Genomic DNA, 20,156 nt, shown 5'->3' with positions numbered 1-20,156 from the left:
AAAATTGTTGGTGGTGCCACGCACCAAAACGGAGACCGTACTGGAGCTGGCTCACTCCCATCCCTTGGCAGGGCATCTCGGAGCAGGGAACAACATCCAGCGGATCCGCGACCGCTTCCACTGGCCGGGCTTGGACGCCGAAGTGAAGCGGTTCTGCCAAGCCTGCCCGACCTGCCAAGGAACGTCACCCAGGACGCCTCCCCCCAGTCCGCTGATACCGCTGCCCAACCCTGGTCACGGACCACGCACCCCTTCAGTGGATGGCCCGCGCCAAGGATACCAATGCCAGGGTGACCCGATGGTTCCTCGCGCTCCAGGACTTTCACTTCAAGGTACGTCATCGGGCTGGAGCCGCGAACGCCAACGCGGATGGTCTCTCTCCGATCTGGGCAGCTTTCGCAGGTCTGTCAGGGGTCACTCCCCACCAGTACTCACGGCACCGGAGCACCTACCTGGACCTTTCTCACTAGCACCCATCACCCCAATAAATCCACCCTCCGGGGTATTGATTGAGATTACTTGTCGTGTGATTCTTCACCCCGTTACAATATATATATAAAAATAATTCAAAGTTGTTTCTGTATTTGTGTTAATATTTTGTGACCTACATATGGATTGTTTAACTTACTGTATTTGTTATACAGTTGTCACCGATCAGGCTCCCTCTCTCCAACTACGTCACAGCTTATGATCCACTTGTATTTACTTGAATACTGATCACACCTGTTCCTCATTTACAGTAATTTAGGAGTTCATATATACCTTAAATTCTCATTTACTCTGTCTGGACTCGTCGCTAGTACTGCTATTAACTATGGACTTTTCTGTTGTTTCCTGCCGGTGTTCTCAGAGTGTGTGTGTGCTCATCTCCTCGTCTGTTCAACATCACTAGCTTCTACATCATTCCTACATCAATTAAGACTGTTATGTTTGGTTTCACTGCCTTTATTCTGACTGTTCATCCACTAATGTGTATCTGTTGTCCATCTGTTAAATAAAGCCCTGATGTTGAGTCCATTTCCTGTCCTGTCTCTTCACTATAACAACGGTCATGGCCTTCCTTATTACTTAGTATGCTAATTTTAAAGACAAGTCAGGATTAGAAGTAATTGAAAAACAGTTATTTATGTTTTAGTGATCACTGGGAATTTTATTTTCTTCAAATTGATTAGTGACAAAGCAGTACTAATTCAATTGCCACACACAGTAAGGCACTGTTAAGCTTGTAATGGATTCACCAATTCTCCCTCATCATTGAGTACATTTACATGGACAACAATACTCCGATTTTAATACGATTAAGACAATACTCTGATTAAGAATCTACCATGTAAACAGAGATTTTTGATTACCTTAATCCGGCTAAAGTCATAATCGAAGTAAACAGAAATCGAATTAAGACATGTAGAATATTCCTATTTTAGTTGCATTACTGAAGTGCAGTATAGACATGTAAACACCTTAATCACATTCTTACCGTCGTGTAGGACGTTTCGCTGCATTTTGCGACAGGATACACACACGGCAGTGCTCAACCGTTTGACGGCAAATAAAAGAGCTTCAACACTGCCATCGTCTGTATGCACGTTCAAATAATTAACTGCACTTGAAGCTTTTATAAAATTAAAAATGAATCACCCAAAACTGTATATGGCATCATCACGAAGACGAACTATATGTTTATACGTGAAATTCCGGAGGGGACGTTGGATGGCGTCACGTGGGACGTAATGACGTGTGCCATTAATCGAACTATGTACTATAACATGTAAAACGGGAACATGAAAGGAATATTCTAAAAGCAACTCATGTAAACACCATAATCATAATATTGGCTTATTTAGAATAAGGTAAATAATTAGATTGCTGATGTCCATGTAAACGTAGTCACTGTCACTCTCACAGTCCTGCTCACACTCCCCACACTAATCACCCGCACATGTTGCCAATAAGCACCTCATCAAGCACTCTATTTTAAACGCTGCCATCACCACAGTTGTTTATCTCATTGATTTTCACACAAATGCTATACAGACTCTCCCATGTTACCTACCTGTTAATTTTCTTACCTGTGATTGTCATCGTTGTTGTTGCCTCCTGTGATTGGCTACGTTTACATGCAACCAAATAATCCGTTTGTAATCGGGTTGACGGCTCAATCGGACTGAAAAGACTTCATGTAAACACCTTAATTGAGCCGATTGAACTCGATCGGAATGAAATTTCGATCGGATTGAAGGGAGTGGTTTATTCCTTTTCTAATACGATTGAGAGTGCATGTAAACACTCAATTGGATGGAACCCCGAAACTGAAAGCACTGCGCATGTGCAATGATGCAGAAATAGCATAATGATGTATGACGCGTGGAACGAACGGCTCTTCCTTTTGAATAAAGTCTTGTGTAAATGCATGTCCTGTCATTATAAAACTCTCCTTTCACTCGGCAACTGTGAAGTGGAGCAGGACAACCTCCCACCAGTCATTGGATTCTCATCCACAGGCAACCCGTTTTGGGCGCGGGGAGGGGCATTTTTACTGCGTGATAAATATGAGCAGCACGGCACAGCGGTTTATGTATATTTATCCGTAAATTGATAAATATTAATTCTGCTGTTAAAAACAAATAAATAAACCATGTAGGAGAGTGGTTATTATGTGCAAACAGTGAGAAACTCTATATTTGTGCAGTGTGCGCATGTAAAAAAAAATCTATTCCGATTTGAAGCTTGTGACATAAACGCACACATCAAACCGATCACTTTATTTAGCGTTCATGTAAACACTACATTCAGATTCATGTAGAATGAATTCAGTCCGATTGAACCAAAATTTGTGCATGTAAACGTAGCCATTGTCTCTATTGTTGTTTCTCCATCTGAAAGGACTGTTACTCTCAGTTATGTGCATTCTGTGTTTCACTGTGTTCACCTGTATTCCAGTTTACATTATCATTCAATAAACCCAGCTTCTGAGTTCATCACAGAAGACCTGACCCAACATGAACTCAGCAGGGTTTTCCTATGTCACCTCGATAATGCCCTGCTCTTCATCCAACAAGATGACCATCCCCTGTAAGACTATATGGAGGTGTTCCTTGAGATTTGCCCCTGGGTGTCCAGGAATGATAGAACTCTCAAGGTGTGTTTTTGGAGTGCTCTAGCTCAAACGATGCCAGTAGGAAAGACCACCTGCATCCTGACAGTATTTGGACTGACGGTGAAGTGGTTATCGCCATTCAACCACAGCCCTCCCAGCCTCCTCCTATCTTTCTGGTGTCACTGGTCCTCATCGAGTTCTACTACTTCTCAAAAATCCTCTCTAGTTTGTCACCACTTATCATCATATCCATCACGGAGCCAGAGTCTGACACTATGTCTGTCCCAGAGCCAAAGCCCGCTGGCCATGTCCGCCCCCAAAACAGGCAGGTGAGAAGCTTTTGTTAGACTTTGCCAAACAACCAAACCTCTTTCTCCTCTGCCAATCCTGTCCAGCTGGTTAGATGTCCCATCCCATGCTCCCTCATCTCAGCCATTAGAGGCCTTTCCAAGCTTCCAAGATTCTGTCCAGCTCCTTGGCTCCTGCTTCTCCTCTGCTCCATTCAGCTCCCTGGCTCTGCGCCTAAGTCCTCAACCCCTTAAGCTCCATTGAGCTCCTCATTCACACCAGCTCCACCTTGAACTGCCGAGCCCCCGGCTCCTCCACGATCCCTTGATCCTGCAGCTCTGCCTTGGTCCAGCGGTGTCACTCTGTCTCTCTGCCCCTTTAGCTCCTTGTCTTAACCTCTCCTGGTGCCACCTAGAATTTTTTTCATATGGCACCACAAAGAAACAACATCAGGGCTCCACCCTGGCTCCTCCCTCCATCAGTCTGCTCCAGACTGATCGGCCACACCTGTTGTCAATCAGCATCTCATCAAGCACTCCATTTAAACCTTGCCATCGTCACAGGTGTTTGTGTGGTCTTGTCAGTGTTCACATAAAGAGTGTACAGACTCTCCCACGTTAGGCTGGCCACACATTAACCGATTTTAAGCCCGATTTGCACCCCCGAACCCCCCGAACGGGGGGTGTGGCCCGATTCACGGCTTGTCACAAAAAAATTTTGTCCAAAAAATCCTCTATTGTTTGGTGTCATTACGATTATTTATCTGCTCCCGATCGAGATGGAGCGTCCCCGAACTCAAATCGTAAATATCAAACATGTTTGATATTTACAACTCTTGATCAGACTGCCTCTGACGTGATACCCGCGATAGCCAATGAGAGCGAGCAAGCGTCACCTACCGGATGTTGCGTGCTTCTATAGCTGAAACTTGGCAGCCACAAACATGACATGTAACAGAGAACATCACCCATATTCTTTTTTTATACTTTGTTTTTCACTGTGAAACAGAATGCGCGCCAGGAGAGCCAGCTGACAACGTTGATTGTCCTCTATTTGTTTTTCTTCTCTAGTCACGTTTGATCTCGCGAGTGTCTGTGAGAGCACGTGTCACTGTGAAATCCTTCCTACAGTCCACAAGTGTGTGGTCTCATGGTCTGGTCGAATCATCTAGTGTGTGCGTTCAGAGGATTATAAGGCTAAAAATCGGTTGAACTGTCTTCATGTCTGTGGTCTCCCATGGTTTTAAAATCATTTAAGATTTGAAAATCGTCTAGTGTGTGGCCAGCATTACCTGTGGACTTACTTCCCTGTGATTATCTGTATCATTGTTTATCCATCTGAAAATAAAAGACTGTTACCTTTAGTTGCATTCTGTGCATTCTGGGGTTCATTGTGCTTACCTGTTCACTCATCTGAATTCCTGTCCTTACCATTATCTTTCAATAATCCCCATCTTCTGTTTCTGCCTCTGAGTTACCATGACATAGCTCAGGAGGGCAGCATATCCTTCTGAGCCTTTTAGTAATAATATTCCATATCCTACCTGCCTGCCAAAGGCATATGCCAAATTAAAATATTTTAATAGTTTTTCATTTATTTTCGATAAAGGTTTACAACAGCAATCAAATCATTTTATCTAATCTAATACCTGTCACATTAGGACACAAATCAAAGGCAAAACTTCCACTCTCAATTCTTACTCCTCATATGACTCAAACTGAAAGACAAATGTGCCACCATTGAAAAAAATGTTTGCTTGAGAAGCTCTATTTGTAACTTATAATCCATTGTAGTACATGAAAATACTGCAATAATTATTTGTCATTAATATGTTTACACTAACTCTATCTCACCTGACGTGTTCACAGACATGATACACACACAAATACTGACATGCAAGAATATAAAAACTAAATGAAGTGAATAAAAACAGGTCTTTTCCAGTGTCAATGTAATTGTGTACAGCTATTTCTGATATATTTTTCAACCTTAAAAGCTATTTTGAGGGAAAGGACAAGCCAGCTATTTGTATGTGAATTTGTGTATTTGCAGTGTATCTTATGTAAGGTTATTTTGTTTGTATGGTTACATAATTTTTGTGTTTCTAGGACTGTGATTGTCTGTGAAAAATGAGATGCTACATCTTACCCATTTCAATAAATAAATAAAAATATTTACCCATTATGGAAAATAAACATGCCCATTCAGATGAGAAATTTGCATTAAAAGTAGTAATGTGTGATTTGTAATATGAATTACAAGGTTTTTTTTTTTTCTTCAGCAAATGATTGTTGGTGTGTTTTTGTCCATCTAAAATGAAACCCATGTATGAGTACCTATGTTTCCATCCACCTAATTGTGTGCTGATTTTGGGATATCGCATAAAAAAAAAAAAAGATGCGCATAAATTCTAAAAATGTGCATGAAAAAATTATGCGCTCAACTAAGATACATTTTTCATCTGATAAGAAAGCATTCTGAAATGCCTGAGCTAAAGTCTGTTGTCAAAGAGGTTCAGTATAATAACCTCTCAGAACTGTCTCACACGACTGTGCTCCCAAACAACAGGCATCTGCCTGCTGATAAAACATGACTGCATTTATTGCGTTTCATCTGCGCGCTCTGAGGCGCAAGTAAGTATTCATTAAATACAAAAACAAGACCCAAAATGGTTTCTCCTGCAGCAAATTACTTTTTCTTAGTGATATTTGGTGCCAGTTCAGGAAGTGATGATTTTGTTCTCTTAGTTTCGCTGGATGTAAATGTTTTATGCGATATTCCAATTTTGCACTTAAGTTACATTCACAACTTTGGATGGAAACATAGATAGTGATAGATGTGGTGGGGTGGGTCTGGATAGGGCACCATTGTACAGATCCTGGAACTTCTGCTGGAGTCGAATAACATCTTATAATAGCACATTCAGAGGATCTGTAACTCTAGATCAAAAGAGGACATGCTCTGCTACTGGTGAATAAATACAGTCTGTCCGAATCTTAATGTCCAAATCATGAATAACCCCAGTGACCAGAAACAGCCCAACAATTAATTCATTAAGTAGGTCTTGAGAGGACAAGAAAGGAAAGGAGTGTAAAAGAAATAGGGGCCATACCTTGGTCGCCCATCATCAGGTGTGCCAGACCTTAAAGGAAAATAAGAGCACAGTCAGCAAAGAATACAGGCCTGAATAAATTGGGACGATGTAATCAACAATGCTTGAGGGTGTGATTAAAAAAAGAAAAGCATTAATTTTCTTTTGTCTCAAATATATGTAGTCACAATTTTACAGAGACACACAAATTGTGATGCAGGGCTCCCTTATCCATGGTATGACCTTGAGTGGCTGAATGCTTTTCAAAAATGTGGATGCAAAAATATGTGAAAAGACACCAATGCAATTTTTTTTTTTTTTTAATAATCAGAATAATCACATCTAACTATGAACTGTTTATAGTTGCCAAGCAGTGTTTACCAGAAGCGACCCTGAACTTGTGTATTATCCAGAGAGAACCAGTTCTGGATGAACACTCATAATTATTTTAATTCTCATAATGTCCTGTTCTATTTGTGATGTTGTCATGATCACCAGCTGGAGTGACCTTGATAGCCACCAGAGGGCACTCCATCCCATACCTTTGCCACTCTATCCTGGACTGCATTTCCCATAATCCATGGCCCGGACTCATCATGACCCATTGTTTGCATCTGTCTAATTAGCATGGTTAGCTCACCCTATATAAGCCCGGTTCTCAATTTCACTTTTTGCTAAGTCTTGTATGTGTCATTACTGCAATTCTAAGCCTTGTATCCTGGTTCCCCTGTGTCTTGGTTTTCTGGATTACTCTCGTTTGCCTCAGACCCTTACTCTGTCGTTGTTTTGCATTGCCTGTTTGTGTATGACCTTTGCCTGCCTGTGGATTACGTTTGTGGACTACCCCTTCAATAAACTGCTGCATTTGGATTCTCTACTTTCGTGATGGCATGCAGTTTCATGACAGATGCACTTACATACAAACATACAAATATGTATGTATGTTTTGTACAAATACTTTCATGAGACCAGGCTGATTATTGTGGTGTAATTACAGTATGTCAGATTTGATGTTTAGTCAAAGATCTGGCTACATGAGTTATCTGATTCCTCCTTGTGCTCAAAGTGTCTCTGCCATTGAAAACAAAAATGTCCTGTAGTTCACAGTGTGTTCGAGAGTGTTTGATTTACCAGCAGCTCTCTCTGTTTGATAAATTGTTTATTCTCCACAGGAGAAGGCAAGTCTCATCTCAACAGGGTGTCTTATGAATCCAGAATCTGGTCATCTATAACTGCAAGGGTCAGGCCAAACTGGCAGTTCAGGAACTTGTTTATTTAAGACTTCTTTAGGATCTTTTTAAGATTGATGTTGGAATTCACATTAACACATATCCATCCATCTATTCTCCAAAGCTGTTTGTCCTCTGTAGGGTCACAGGGATGCTGGAGACTATATATGAAGCAGAAGCTGTGCCAGTACCTGCCCTAAATTAATTTACACAAATTCTGCTTTCTTCAAATATAAACATACATGGCATTGAGTAAAAGATATATATATATATATATATATATATATATATGTATATGTATGTATATATATATGTATATGTATGTGTGTGTGTGTGTGTGTGTGTGTGTGTAAAGTATATATGCAAAAAAATCATCTGAAAGAGAGATGTTGTCACGCCCCTGGACTCATTGGCTGGGTCCGAAACCGCCTACTCAATGAGTAGGTACTTAATTTCAGTAAGTACTTACTTAACGAGCGCTAAAAGAGTAGGTACTCTACAGCCAAATCTCGTTAAGTATGAATGCGATCCAGGCATCATCCTCCATGTTGACGTTATCATGTTTGTGGTCTTGTTGAAGAAACAGCTGCCCTTTTATTGTGATTGTAGTATAACCAATACATTTTGGGTTGATTTAAAATTTTATATATTTAACCTTTACTAATATGACCCACAGTTTAATACTTAAATATATTATTTTTCCTTACGATAACCCAAAATTGTTATCTCTTGAATATATATATTTTATGTGCAATTTTTCATCCACAAACAAAACCGGCTTAAATCTCCTTTGTTTTCCTCTTTTTCTTGTTGAATTTAACTCTCGTTTCATCCCTCCGGCTTATAAACAACAACAAATGCAATATTTTGATGCATTGATTATATTAATATAATGATTAAAGATATTTAACCTTGTTATTGCGCCTTTTTCTGTGTATTTCTCTGCCGTCCATCACGACCCTCACTGCTGCAGTCAGACTGAATCTGATCATGGATGAGAAAGGGACATCGAGGCTATCATAGCCTGAGTACACAGAGAAGATGAGGCCCCCCGTACCACACAATCTTGAAGCAAGAGCAGGTGAACGCATGCGGGACAATCTGGCTGCTGCTGTGTCTGCTCCAAACATTCGTGTGCCTGCTCTCCATGAGCATGACTACATTTACACAGAGTAAAAGTCTGCACCCAGGTAATTCTCGACTACTCTTTTATGAATACTAAGGATTCGGACATACTTATTCGCTCGCCTACTATATATAGTAGAGAAGTAGGCGGTTTCGGACGCAGCCACTGTGTTGTGTTTTCCCTCCACATGTGTTCCTTGTCCCTGTTAATTAGTTATTCCATGCACCTGTGTTTCCCCAATTATCCTGTGTTTAAAAGCCCTAGTCCATTCAGTTCATGTTTGTCGGAGATGAACGTCAACCCCTGTGTTTCCAGCTGCCAAGTGTTACTGCCTGGCTATTCTGAATTAAAAGACAGTTGTTGTTCGTGTACTCCTGTTCTCCACGCCATAGGCTAAGTGTGACAGATGTTGGGTAAAGGTTGAACATAATGTAATTTTTGATATCTAGAATTACAACACAGAGCAGTGCATCAAAGTAATTGTTTTAGCAAAGCAAAGAGATGTGTGTTTGTGAGAGAGACAGACTCCCAAATCCTATAATCCTTTCGTCTGATCATAGTAATGTAAAAGCTTTTTAATAATTTAACGGAGAGTTTGAATTTGAAATAATAAGCAACATTCTGTGTTTTTTAGAATATATACTAGATACACAGACAAGCAGTTCAATTCGTCAGCTCGTTAATTGATGTAGATATTGATCTAATTTACAGAATTAATTCTCAGTTCTTGAAAAGTAAAATAAAACCTCAGATCTTTATAACATAAAAAGCACAAAAATCCCAGTATTATTTTGTTTTCCTATGAGCTTGAACCAAATAGTTTGAACAAAAGAGTCATGCAATATCATGCTGTGACATGACTAGGCAAATAAATACATACATTCTTATATAGAACAAACCCATCAGTACTGACTTACTGTTACTACATTTATCTCAGGGAACTACACTGTAAAAGATATTGCAAGAAAGAAATAAAAAGATCTAGCCAATATCTGTGAATGCATGTTATAAATGCTGTCCATCATACTGGAGTTGCTGTTGAAATTAGTGCATAAATTGTATTATCATTTTTCATTCATATTTCAAATTCAGTTAGGACACATTCATTAGTTTATTAAATGGAAGCAGTATCTTGGCCTTGGGCATTCCAAAACCAGCTTTCATCTTTTCAGCTGGAGCCATTTGTGTATATAATAACTACATCAGTCATGTACGTGAATGTATGAATTTAATTAATGAATTAATTGTTTATACACAGTCACTACAGACATACCCCAAAGTGGAGGTATTGTAGCATTTTGAGTGTCACTCAGTGGAGTTCTCTTGCTTGCATTGTACACACACCACAATGGTAACACCCAAAACTCTAATATAAAAGTAACTCTTCTAAATCTCAACTTAACGGAACATTAGCTTAGAAACTCATGAAGTAACACAATTTCAATATTTTCAAGAAGTCCCATTCAAAGTTTTCTGGAAACTAGAAATCTGCTTACACCTACCCCTATTTTGTAAAGTAGATTGCACACAATAAAAATATTCAATAATCATTTTGCATTAGCTCATTTAAATGTAAGCAAACTGAACAAACCATTCCCCTCATTTGAGGGGAATGGTTAAATCAAATGAACACTTTTGTTTACACGTTGGAGGATCTAAGAAGTGGATAGTAGTGGTCACAAACTTGTTTCATGCTTTCTTTTATTCTACTACCTGCCTGAGGGGGTGCTGATGAGCCACTCCCTAGGTATAAACAGATACGGGTAGTAGAAGTCAGTTCTGTAATGGAGCAGACATGGGGTGCTTCCAGAGATTGGGTGCTTCTCAAACGGAAGGCTGCATCCTACTGAGGCTGCGGCCTTCCTAGTTCAGTCCTTCAGAGGCTTGTAGGCTAGAGTCCTCCTCAGCATTAAACGCTAGAATGAGACAGTCTAGTAAGTGTGCGTGGCTACGTCACATATGTTCCCGCCCTCACCGCCACGGCACGAAAATACTTACATTTACACACCGTTGCCTGACATTTCAGCCATTCATCATCAAACTAAAATGCATTTACACACAGAGCTTATGCTATGCCTACGTGCTACGTCATCCGCTGGACTCCACTCTCTCGTGAATGCACGTATGACAGTTAGCGGAAGCTAGAGATTAAGGTTTATAAAGTTGTAAATATGGATATTTTTCTTACACAAATGCATCTTCTTTTATAATGGATGGGTGCAATTTTTTTTACTTCAAATTTTGGGCTACCATCCACTCCAATTATAAAGCATGGATTAGCCTGGACATTATTTAATACAACTCCGACTGGATTCTTCTGAAAGAAGAATTTCATATACACCTAGGATGGCTTGAGGGTGAGTAAATCATGGGGTAATTTTCATTTTTGGGTGAACTATCCCTTTAAATACAAGAGGAGAGTAATCAGTGTAAAGCAGAAAAGGTGTTGAACTAATTAACAACCATGGCAACTAATTAGTGCAACAGACTCACAGAGGCAAGGCAAAACAGGGAACGGGGTCCATTCTTCGTACCTCACTTAATACATCTGAGATGATTTGACAGATGCCAGATCTTTAATCCTGATAACTGATCTCTGGCTAATATGGTTCTTCAAACAAGTTAGCAGATTTGATAAAAATATCTGGAAGTTGTCTGAGATTTGTCTGCGTGTTTTCAAGTTCATTGGAAAGGGCAGATATATCGATATTCGAAACCATGATCAGCATTACAGAGATTGGTTGGCAGCATCATATATGTAATTAAGATCAAGGAAACAACCAAGCGAACAAAATGACATAAAAGTTCTACTAGATAAATAAAATGTGTAAATGTTTGTTAAATGATTCCCAATTATTTTTCACCATTTCTAGTATTTGTACAGGCTTTGCATTTTTTTGAAGCAGATTTGCTATACAGCATTAATTAAAGTTTCTAAATCCCTTAAGCAATAACTGACTGTTCAAATCAACTGTGCATCATAAAATCATTTTGAGATTTAAGAAGTGATCTGCATCTCCTGTACTGCATCAAAGCTACCCGCATAAAAGCTTGCTGTTCAAATTAATGCATGGCTCATTATTATAAAATACACAAAATTTAATTATTTTATTTATTTTGAGTAAAACCATTTCATTTAGATGTCACCATATGAAGAATATTTTTTTGTGGTTACCTGATAAAACATTTTTTTACAGTGTATCTTGCAAATGCAAATTATTAAGGATAAGCTGCTACAAATCCATGCCGTTAAGCAGGGGTGTCAAACTCAATTCCTGGAGGGCCGGAGCCCTGCAGAGGTTAGTTCCAACTGTGTTGGAGCAGGTTTGGACCTAAACTCTGCAGGGCTCCGGCCCTCCAGGAACTGAGTTTGACACCCCTGCCTTTAAGTGAGCCATTCATTATATAAGATTTTACACTTACAACCTCAAAGATTCATTTATTTCAGTGTACTTAGCATCTGGCCCATTAAAAAAAAAAAAAAAAAAGGTAATTCATTGTAATAATTGTCAATAAATACATATGTTTGGTGAATGTGAATGTATTATTTTAAATGACCAGTAGTTGGTTGGTTGTTCTTAAATAAAATATTATGTAATTACTCATTTCCTAATAGTGTACAGGATGCATCTGCTAATAAAATCTAAGTCGAGGTCACAAGAACACACCTTTTATTAATCTGAGATCATACTAAAATTTAGTTACATGAACACAAATAAATAACGCATGGCCTTTTAGGTCTTGCGACGCATTTATACCTGAAGATGGATTACAGACACATACTTCTAACACATACTGTAGGCAAGGAATTGTAGTCAGAGGAATGCAGAGGTCAATAACACAAAGATACAGTCAAACAGCAAACAAGTCACAAACAGAAATCCAAGAACATAAATCCAGAGAACAGGCAAGGCACATCATACACAGTGGGCAGTCCAATAAACATGAGATAAACATGTGGTAAGGCAGTGTAACTGGCAATACTTTGCAAAGAGGGAGCTTGGTCTGGGAGCTGGACATGTCCAGGGGCCAGTTGCACCGGCTAGACGTAAAAAAGTTGGGTGTAAGCCATACGCAGGGCTTTGCAATGTCCAGAATTACGATAATATTTACACCTGTTGAATCAACTAAAACTACGACCAAGCGCAACTACGCCCAACATAGATGTTGAGCGTCCATGCCAACACATTCTCCTGCAGATGACATTCATGCTGCAATGGCTACAACTACTACTAATAAAGAACGTCTCGGTTACATACGTAACCCACATCTCTGGGTTGCCAGTGTCAGGGCCTCTTCGTCGTCTTCTTGGAGGACTTAGCGGCCGGGTGCGACACGGTTGGTGCCACTCTCCTGTGTGGGGCTCAACACGCCGGCCTCGATGGTGTCTCAGCACGAGGCGGAGCCGGAGGGCGCCCACGGTGACGAGCAGGCTGAGACACGGTCCGTGACGGAATGGTGGCAGCTGGAGGATCACTTCGGGGCAAGATGTGTTGAATGGCCACAGTCAGCTTTTGTACTGCTGAGAACTGCTGGGCAAAGTCCTCGACAGTGTCGCCGAACAGGACAGCCTGGGAGATGGGAGCGTCAAGAAAGCGTACTTTGTCAACGTCTCTCATCTCGGCCAGGTTGACCTCTGGGAAGAAAGGAACTGGAGCAGAATGCGGTTGTGAGCCGCACTCCGCGCCAAGAAACCAATCATCCAGCCGTGAGGGTCACCTCCAGCCCGATGCGCACGGTCCTCTGCTCGTGGCAGAGAAACCGGGACAGGTAGTGACAGAGGGGTCTGCTCCACTCCCCTTGAGGAGAGAGAGACACGATCGCAGCGATGCCATGGTCATACGCCCACAATAGACGCATGACTCATCCACGAGCGCCGCTTCAGCATGCTGAAGGCCCAGACACTGAAGACAGCGATCTTGGCCTTTAACAGAGGACAGGAAACAACTGCATCCAGAAGGACAGGGACTAAACAGCATCTTGAAAAGACGCGAATCGTCCACGATTTGCTCTTTTAGAGGAAACTGCTCTTTTAGTCGAAGCACCCAGGGCAATCACTCTGCAGGGACACCGCTGTACTGCGCCGTAATACATCAACTACTCGGCTCCGAAGCAAAAATCTAATGAGTGGATGCACGCTATACCCGTGGGCATGAGGAGTGGCTCAGCGTGCAAAATCCACTAGCAAATTTTCATCTGCGTTTTCTCTTAAACTCAGCGATGATTTGGCTCCCAAGTTAGACCCCTAATGTTGTCACGACATAACTCATAGTGACCAACAGATAGGGAACTGAATTGCTCAAGACATCATGACAAGTGAAGCCACCGTGCCATGATTTCATTGAGTAAACATTTCCTAACAAGTCAGAGTTTTTTTTATCTGAAGTGTCCCTGCACATTCTCATTACAGATTTCTTTAAACAAACTTTAAAAATGAAGGCGACAAGTTAAGTAAAATATAATGAATGTAATACAATGGTGGATGTTGAATTCTGTTGAATTCTGTAATGAGTTTTTGGTGTATCAGGTGTATTGATGTATTCACTTTTAATTCTCTAGTAGGTATGGTGGTGGCACACTGACGGCCAGACTGATCACATTAGAGTTGGTTAGGTCTTCAATGGATAGACGCATATGCCCAATTTGCATTGTTTCAGTGATTTCTACCAGGACGTTATTAACCCTTTGACGTGTACGATCAAACCGGTGTGATCACTCTAGGCTGGTCCCTGGAGCATACAATCACACCTGTGTGATTAGAACGTTCAGTGCATCACGTGATCAACTGCTGAATTCAAATTTGCTTTCATGCTTTTCCTGGCGCTGAGCCAGAGACGGACATGCTGAGCGCTTGTCATGTTATCACTATTCAGTGTTTATAACCAAATAATGTTTATTTTAGGTTTCAGACATCTAAATACACATAAGTACTAGCAAAACAATACATTTATAGTTTGTAAAATACACAACGATGTCTATGGAAGTGGCAATAATAATCCATTCAATTATAATTTGACAACATGTTTTATTGATATCATATACACATTGTGTAGGTAACTATAAAGTTTAGTCTACTCTACTCTTTTCCCAGTTCACCGGAAACTAGACAGTAGAGGATGAATTTACGTCTTGTAAATCTCACAGCTCGGATTCAGCGCGAACTAACATGGCAATGCCAATCACCCATTATAGATCAACTAACATGGTCATAATAAAGGTGTTTAAACTACCAAATACATTTACTTACACGTATTTGCTGAAGGTGGGCCCCACTCCGGCCCTGATTCACTGTGTTATACAGCATGATGAATAATAAAGAAAAATAACACAGAATCATAGAAATTCTCAGAAATTGCTTGAAGCTTTGTGCTGTGCTGTGTTGTGCCATTCAGTCAGAATGGGAATTGTCAAATGTACAACTTCTAACAGTTTTTTTGAAGATCATAATAAAATAAAAAAATTATTTACAGTATTAATTAATATTTTATTAATGTTTCATCAGTGAGTTCTGCATAGATAACCAACATACAGAAGTCCTTAATTTGTCATTTTTGCTTCCACTTTCTCTTGACAAGCAGTTCAGTGAGGAAGAAAAACAACAGAAGAATTTCAAGACAGAATTATCCTGATCTTCTATGTTGTGCTCCTGTAAATCTGATTTTAAAAACAGAAGTGACAGCCATGACCGTGAGAACTAGGGGTGCTGAGGGTGCTGCGCACCCCCCGCCGCAGGGCCGGAAGCAAAGCACATTTGCATTATCAAAGAATATCACTGAATTCAGTCTAGCGTGAGTGTAAGCACTCTAAAAAAGCTAGAAGTTATAATCAGTGATGTTGTCTGCAGTGTATGATGAATTAGTCTCTTGTTTGCATCGCATGTACATCTGCACTTTGTTGTTTCTAAGAGAATTCGCCAAAGTACACTGACCAAAACTTTTGCTCATCAGCGTTGATAATATTTAGTAAAATCCCCTTAAATAATAGAAATATTAAAGAAAAAATTCTTGAACTAAAATCACAAAAGCACAAATATATATTGGTTCGCATATAACTCTGTCTTAATTTGCATGTTAATTTTTGTTTTGAGTTTGCGCTGTTTAATATTAGGATTTTGTCAAAAATCCCCCACCATGGCCCCGTCCTGCAACATCAAGCCCCACCCCCAGCACCCCCAGATAAAATGTTCCCACGGCTATGGTGACAGCAAAGTTCCATAAAACATATGCAATGCAGAGCCCGCAAACATTATAAACACATTAACTGAGGTTGAGATGATTTCCACTTTACAGTGAGGTTTAAAAAAAATGCTTTATTGCTTTTAATTAACTTGTCAACTTGTCATTTCATGATAACTAATGCTTTAAATGTCAACAGCATGCACCCTTAATGTTAAGAAATGTAAATGTATAAATTAACAAACTAAGATAAATTAGCCTAATTAATTCATATTGCTTCACATAACATGTTAATTAATGTTAACAATTTAACCTGTTAATGTTAAGAAATGCATATCTGCAAGTTAACATTATTAAAGATGAACTAATGCTGTATGCATATCTTGTTCATTGTTAGTTAATGTTAACAAATGCATTAATTAATGTTAACAAACACAACCTTATCGTAAAGCGTATATATACATACTTTCTTAACATTAAATAGTGAATATGTTAACATAGTCACAAGTTAACATGAATTGGCAATGCTCAACACCTCTGTATAACATTTATTAACTAAAATACAAGTATATTAGTCATGAGTTTGTGCGATTCTATAATGTTGAGAGAGAAATGTCTAAACAGTTGTGCTTATCCTCCTGAGATGAGGTTGGTTGGAAACAGCAAATGCAATCTAAGGGTTTAGTCTTTATGTACAGATGCTTGTGTGTACTGTTGCTTAATGCTAATAAAACATATATTATTTCTTTTTTGAACCCTAATGAAAAGTGGAAACCATCTCAACATCAGTTGATGTGTTATATGTCTTTGTAGGCCCTTTACAAATTAACAAACAAATAACAGCACAACACAGTTATATGGCTGGACCTTTTTAAATGTGAAATTAAATATAATGTAAAGTGCATTAAGTCATGTAAACGTTTAATGTTAAAATGTATATATGTGTACATTAACAAGACAACAATTAATCCTGTTAAAATGTGTTGTTCATTGTTAATGTTAACTAATGCATAAACAAATGTCAATGAATACAACCTTATTGTAAAGTGTTATCCACAAAACACTTATTAATTACTACAAACATTTAATAATGATTAATACATAATAAATATATTTTCATTCTTATTCTTCTTTTTTTCCACCCTTGAATGCCTTGCTCTAATTAAATGAACTTATTACGAAAATCAGTTTCTGAAGAGTTTTTCTTCCATCAACCCCAAAATAGTGGAGTAACAGAGAAATAAGAATTGAGGGTAAAATAGCAGAATATTTTCTTTACGCAAAATACAATTTGTGGTGTTGTTGTTGTTATGTGATCTGGATGTAAATATTACCATCAGTTATTTTTAAATTCAACTATAATCACTGTCAGGTTTCAATGATAAGTGTGTCATTCCGTGTCAACTCAACCAGCGGTCCCCGGTTCAATTTTATTTTATTTTTATTTTTAGGTAATATTTTTTTCTCAAAAGAGATAAACATTTATACTGGTAAAAGCCAAAATATTAAATGCCACAGGTGCATATTTAAAGAGCAATCCATTATTTTGTAAATGGGAATCAAAATGGCAATTTTCACCTGAGATTCAGAGTCAAATTACAGGAGGGGAAATTACTTCAGAAAGATGTCAGCATCATAATGTCATTTTTACATAGAGATTGGTAGCTCTATTGGTAAAATCTGTTGATTTTAGCAATCTTTGTTACATCATGTGCCAATGGTGACCATTCAAAAATGGGGAAGGAGCACTTTTTAAAGTTTTTTCTCCAAAGTTTGCATGCCTGTAACTCAAGAAGTATTAGATATTTTAATGCCCTTTTAGATTTTGGGTCTTAACAAACTTTCCTTTTGGCATCTTCATTTTTAAGGTATGACGGCGTTTTAGTGCCACGTTAAAAAAATGTAAAAAAAATCTAACATTACGAGATTAAAGTCATAATATTTTGAGAATAAAGTCTAAATGTTTCGAGAATAAAGTCCAAATGTTTCGAGAATAAAGTCGAAATGTTTCGAGAATAAAGTCGAAATATTACGAGAATAAAGTCGAAATATTACGAGAATATATTCTAGCCTTTTGCACATGCAAATGGCCCGGATTGGGAGCACCAGGAGATATTCCAAAGTCTCAGCTTTCAAAATCTGTCAGTTTTATAGCGACATACAAGCAATAGGCCTGTATTACAATAATGTGTTTTTTTCACCCTCTTTAATGTGGCGTGACAGATCTCTGTATTAGCAGCATGTGAGTCTTTCCGATTACAATAATGAGACATTATTTTCATTATAAATTAAGCTATACTGTTTTTTCATGCCTTCTGATGTTCCTTCACTTTTATATCTTGCTATAAACTTGAAATAAAGAGGAAAAACACATTTATAATTTGTATTTCGTGATAAAACTAAGAATTTGACAGAATTAGAAAGCTGAGCTGTGTTATATTAAAAGCAACAAAGCACAAACTTATTGCGATTACTGGGTGGCTGGCGTGCTACAAATAATGAAAGGAAGACGTTAAATATTATGTCCAATCATTTACTGTATTATACCATGAACTTTCTGGGAACGTTCTCGGAACGTAAACAGAACGTATCCTTTAGGTTAAGGGGACATTCCCGTAACCTACCGAGAACGTTCTGGGAACGATCCCGCAACGTTCTGGGAACGTTCCCAGAAGGTTTCCAGAACGTTCCCCTAACCTAAAGGGAATGTTCTATTTATGTTAAGAACATTTTCCTGGCTAACCAACAGGGAATGTTCTTGGGAACGTTCCGGGAACGTTCTGGGAACCAAAAATTGTTAGCTGGGCAGTATAATTTAATGAATTGGTTCACATAAATACAGCGATCTGATCATTAAAGAGCTTGAAAAACACATTATTGTAAGACACATAATTTGTGTTTCGCTATAAAACTGATTTTGAAAGCTGAGACTTATATTAAAAGTAGGCCTACCAAAAGCACAAAGCTTATTGCTATTGGGTGGCTGGCGCACTACAAATAACGAATGCAATGGAAGACATGAAATATTATTTCCAAGCATACTGTCCCTGCGAGTAGGCCTATGACACATGGTATGATTTCTGCTAATAATCCCACATACAGTATATTTGTAGTGTATTAAAAATGGGTTAAATAAGAGCGCTACAGTGCCCCCCAAAGGAATGGCGATTGGGTGTGTGAGCTGATGTTAAAGGGGTCTTATGATGCTGCTAAAGGGACGTAACATTTCCGTCACACGCTTGAGGTATTCGGCCAATCACAACGCACTGGATAGCTGGCCAATCACAGCACACCTCTCTTTTTCAGACCGATGAGCTTTGTAAAAATCGACGCGTTTCAGAAAGGCGGGGCATAGAGGAGAAACAATAATGTACAGTATGTGGAAAATAATGTGTTTTTTGAACCTTAAACCGCATAAACACATTTCATTACACCAAATACACAAAATAATGTTATTTTTAGCAACATCATATGACCCCTTTAAAGAGGAATGTCCGAAGATTGGTAGGTCTATTAGTAAAACCTATTGACTAGCAATCTATGTTGCACTATGTGCCAATGGTGACCATTCAAAAATGGAGAAACAGCACTTTTCAAGTTTTTTTTTTCTCTCCAATGTTTGCATGCCTGTTACTCAAGAAGTATTAAAGATATCTTAATGCTCTTTTAGATATTGGGTCTTAAACTTTCCTTTTTAAATCTTTATTTTCTATATTGTTCAGTTCCAGAGATATTGGAATTTCAATATGGCTCCAGGAGTAAATCGTTAAATTGTACACATTTTCAGTGGTCAAAAACCAAAAGTAGGTCACTTTGAAAAAATATGATACTTCCTTTCTTTTAAAGAGGAAAGTTTGAAGAACAAATAATGTTGAAACTAGAAATGTATCTTGTTTCCTTCTGTCAAAACAACTGCATTGAACATGTCTGAGTGCCATAAATATGTTTTTCAAAGTTTGCTTGCCTATAACTCAAGAAGTAATAAAGCGCACCTATTATGCCCCCTTTTACAAGATGTAATATTAATCTTATGGCTCTCCTGAATGTGCCTGACAAGTTTCAGCTCAAAATACCATACAGATTGTTTATTATAAGTGTTGAAAAGTGTCATTTTTGGGGCGGGGCTAAAAAGTGCTGTTTCAGGCGTGTG

At 38.8% G+C, this 20,156-nt stretch overlaps 1 protein-coding gene across 1 annotated transcript in view; it reads right to left on the bottom strand.

Moving 5' to 3' along the window:
- Positions 1-20,156, bottom strand: part of LOC107699145 (neurexin-1a-like) — a 162,232-nt gene that overhangs the window by 136,696 nt on the left and 5,380 nt on the right. The window contains exon 3 of the mRNA XM_016500329.1: positions 6,498-6,527. Within this exon, the coding sequence (XP_016355815.1) occupies positions 6,498-6,527 (30 nt within the window). The remainder of the gene's footprint in view (positions 1-6,497; positions 6,528-20,156) is intronic.

The sequence above is a fragment of the Sinocyclocheilus anshuiensis genome, unplaced genomic scaffold (genome assembly GCF_001515605.1).
Source record: "Sinocyclocheilus anshuiensis isolate Anshui unplaced genomic scaffold, SAMN03320099.WGS_v1.1 scaffold166, whole genome shotgun sequence".
Classification (NCBI taxonomy): Eukaryota; Metazoa; Chordata; class Actinopteri; order Cypriniformes; family Cyprinidae; genus Sinocyclocheilus; species Sinocyclocheilus anshuiensis.
The sequence above is the reverse complement of the archived record's forward strand: the minus strand, read 5'-3'. Positions and strand labels throughout refer to the sequence as shown.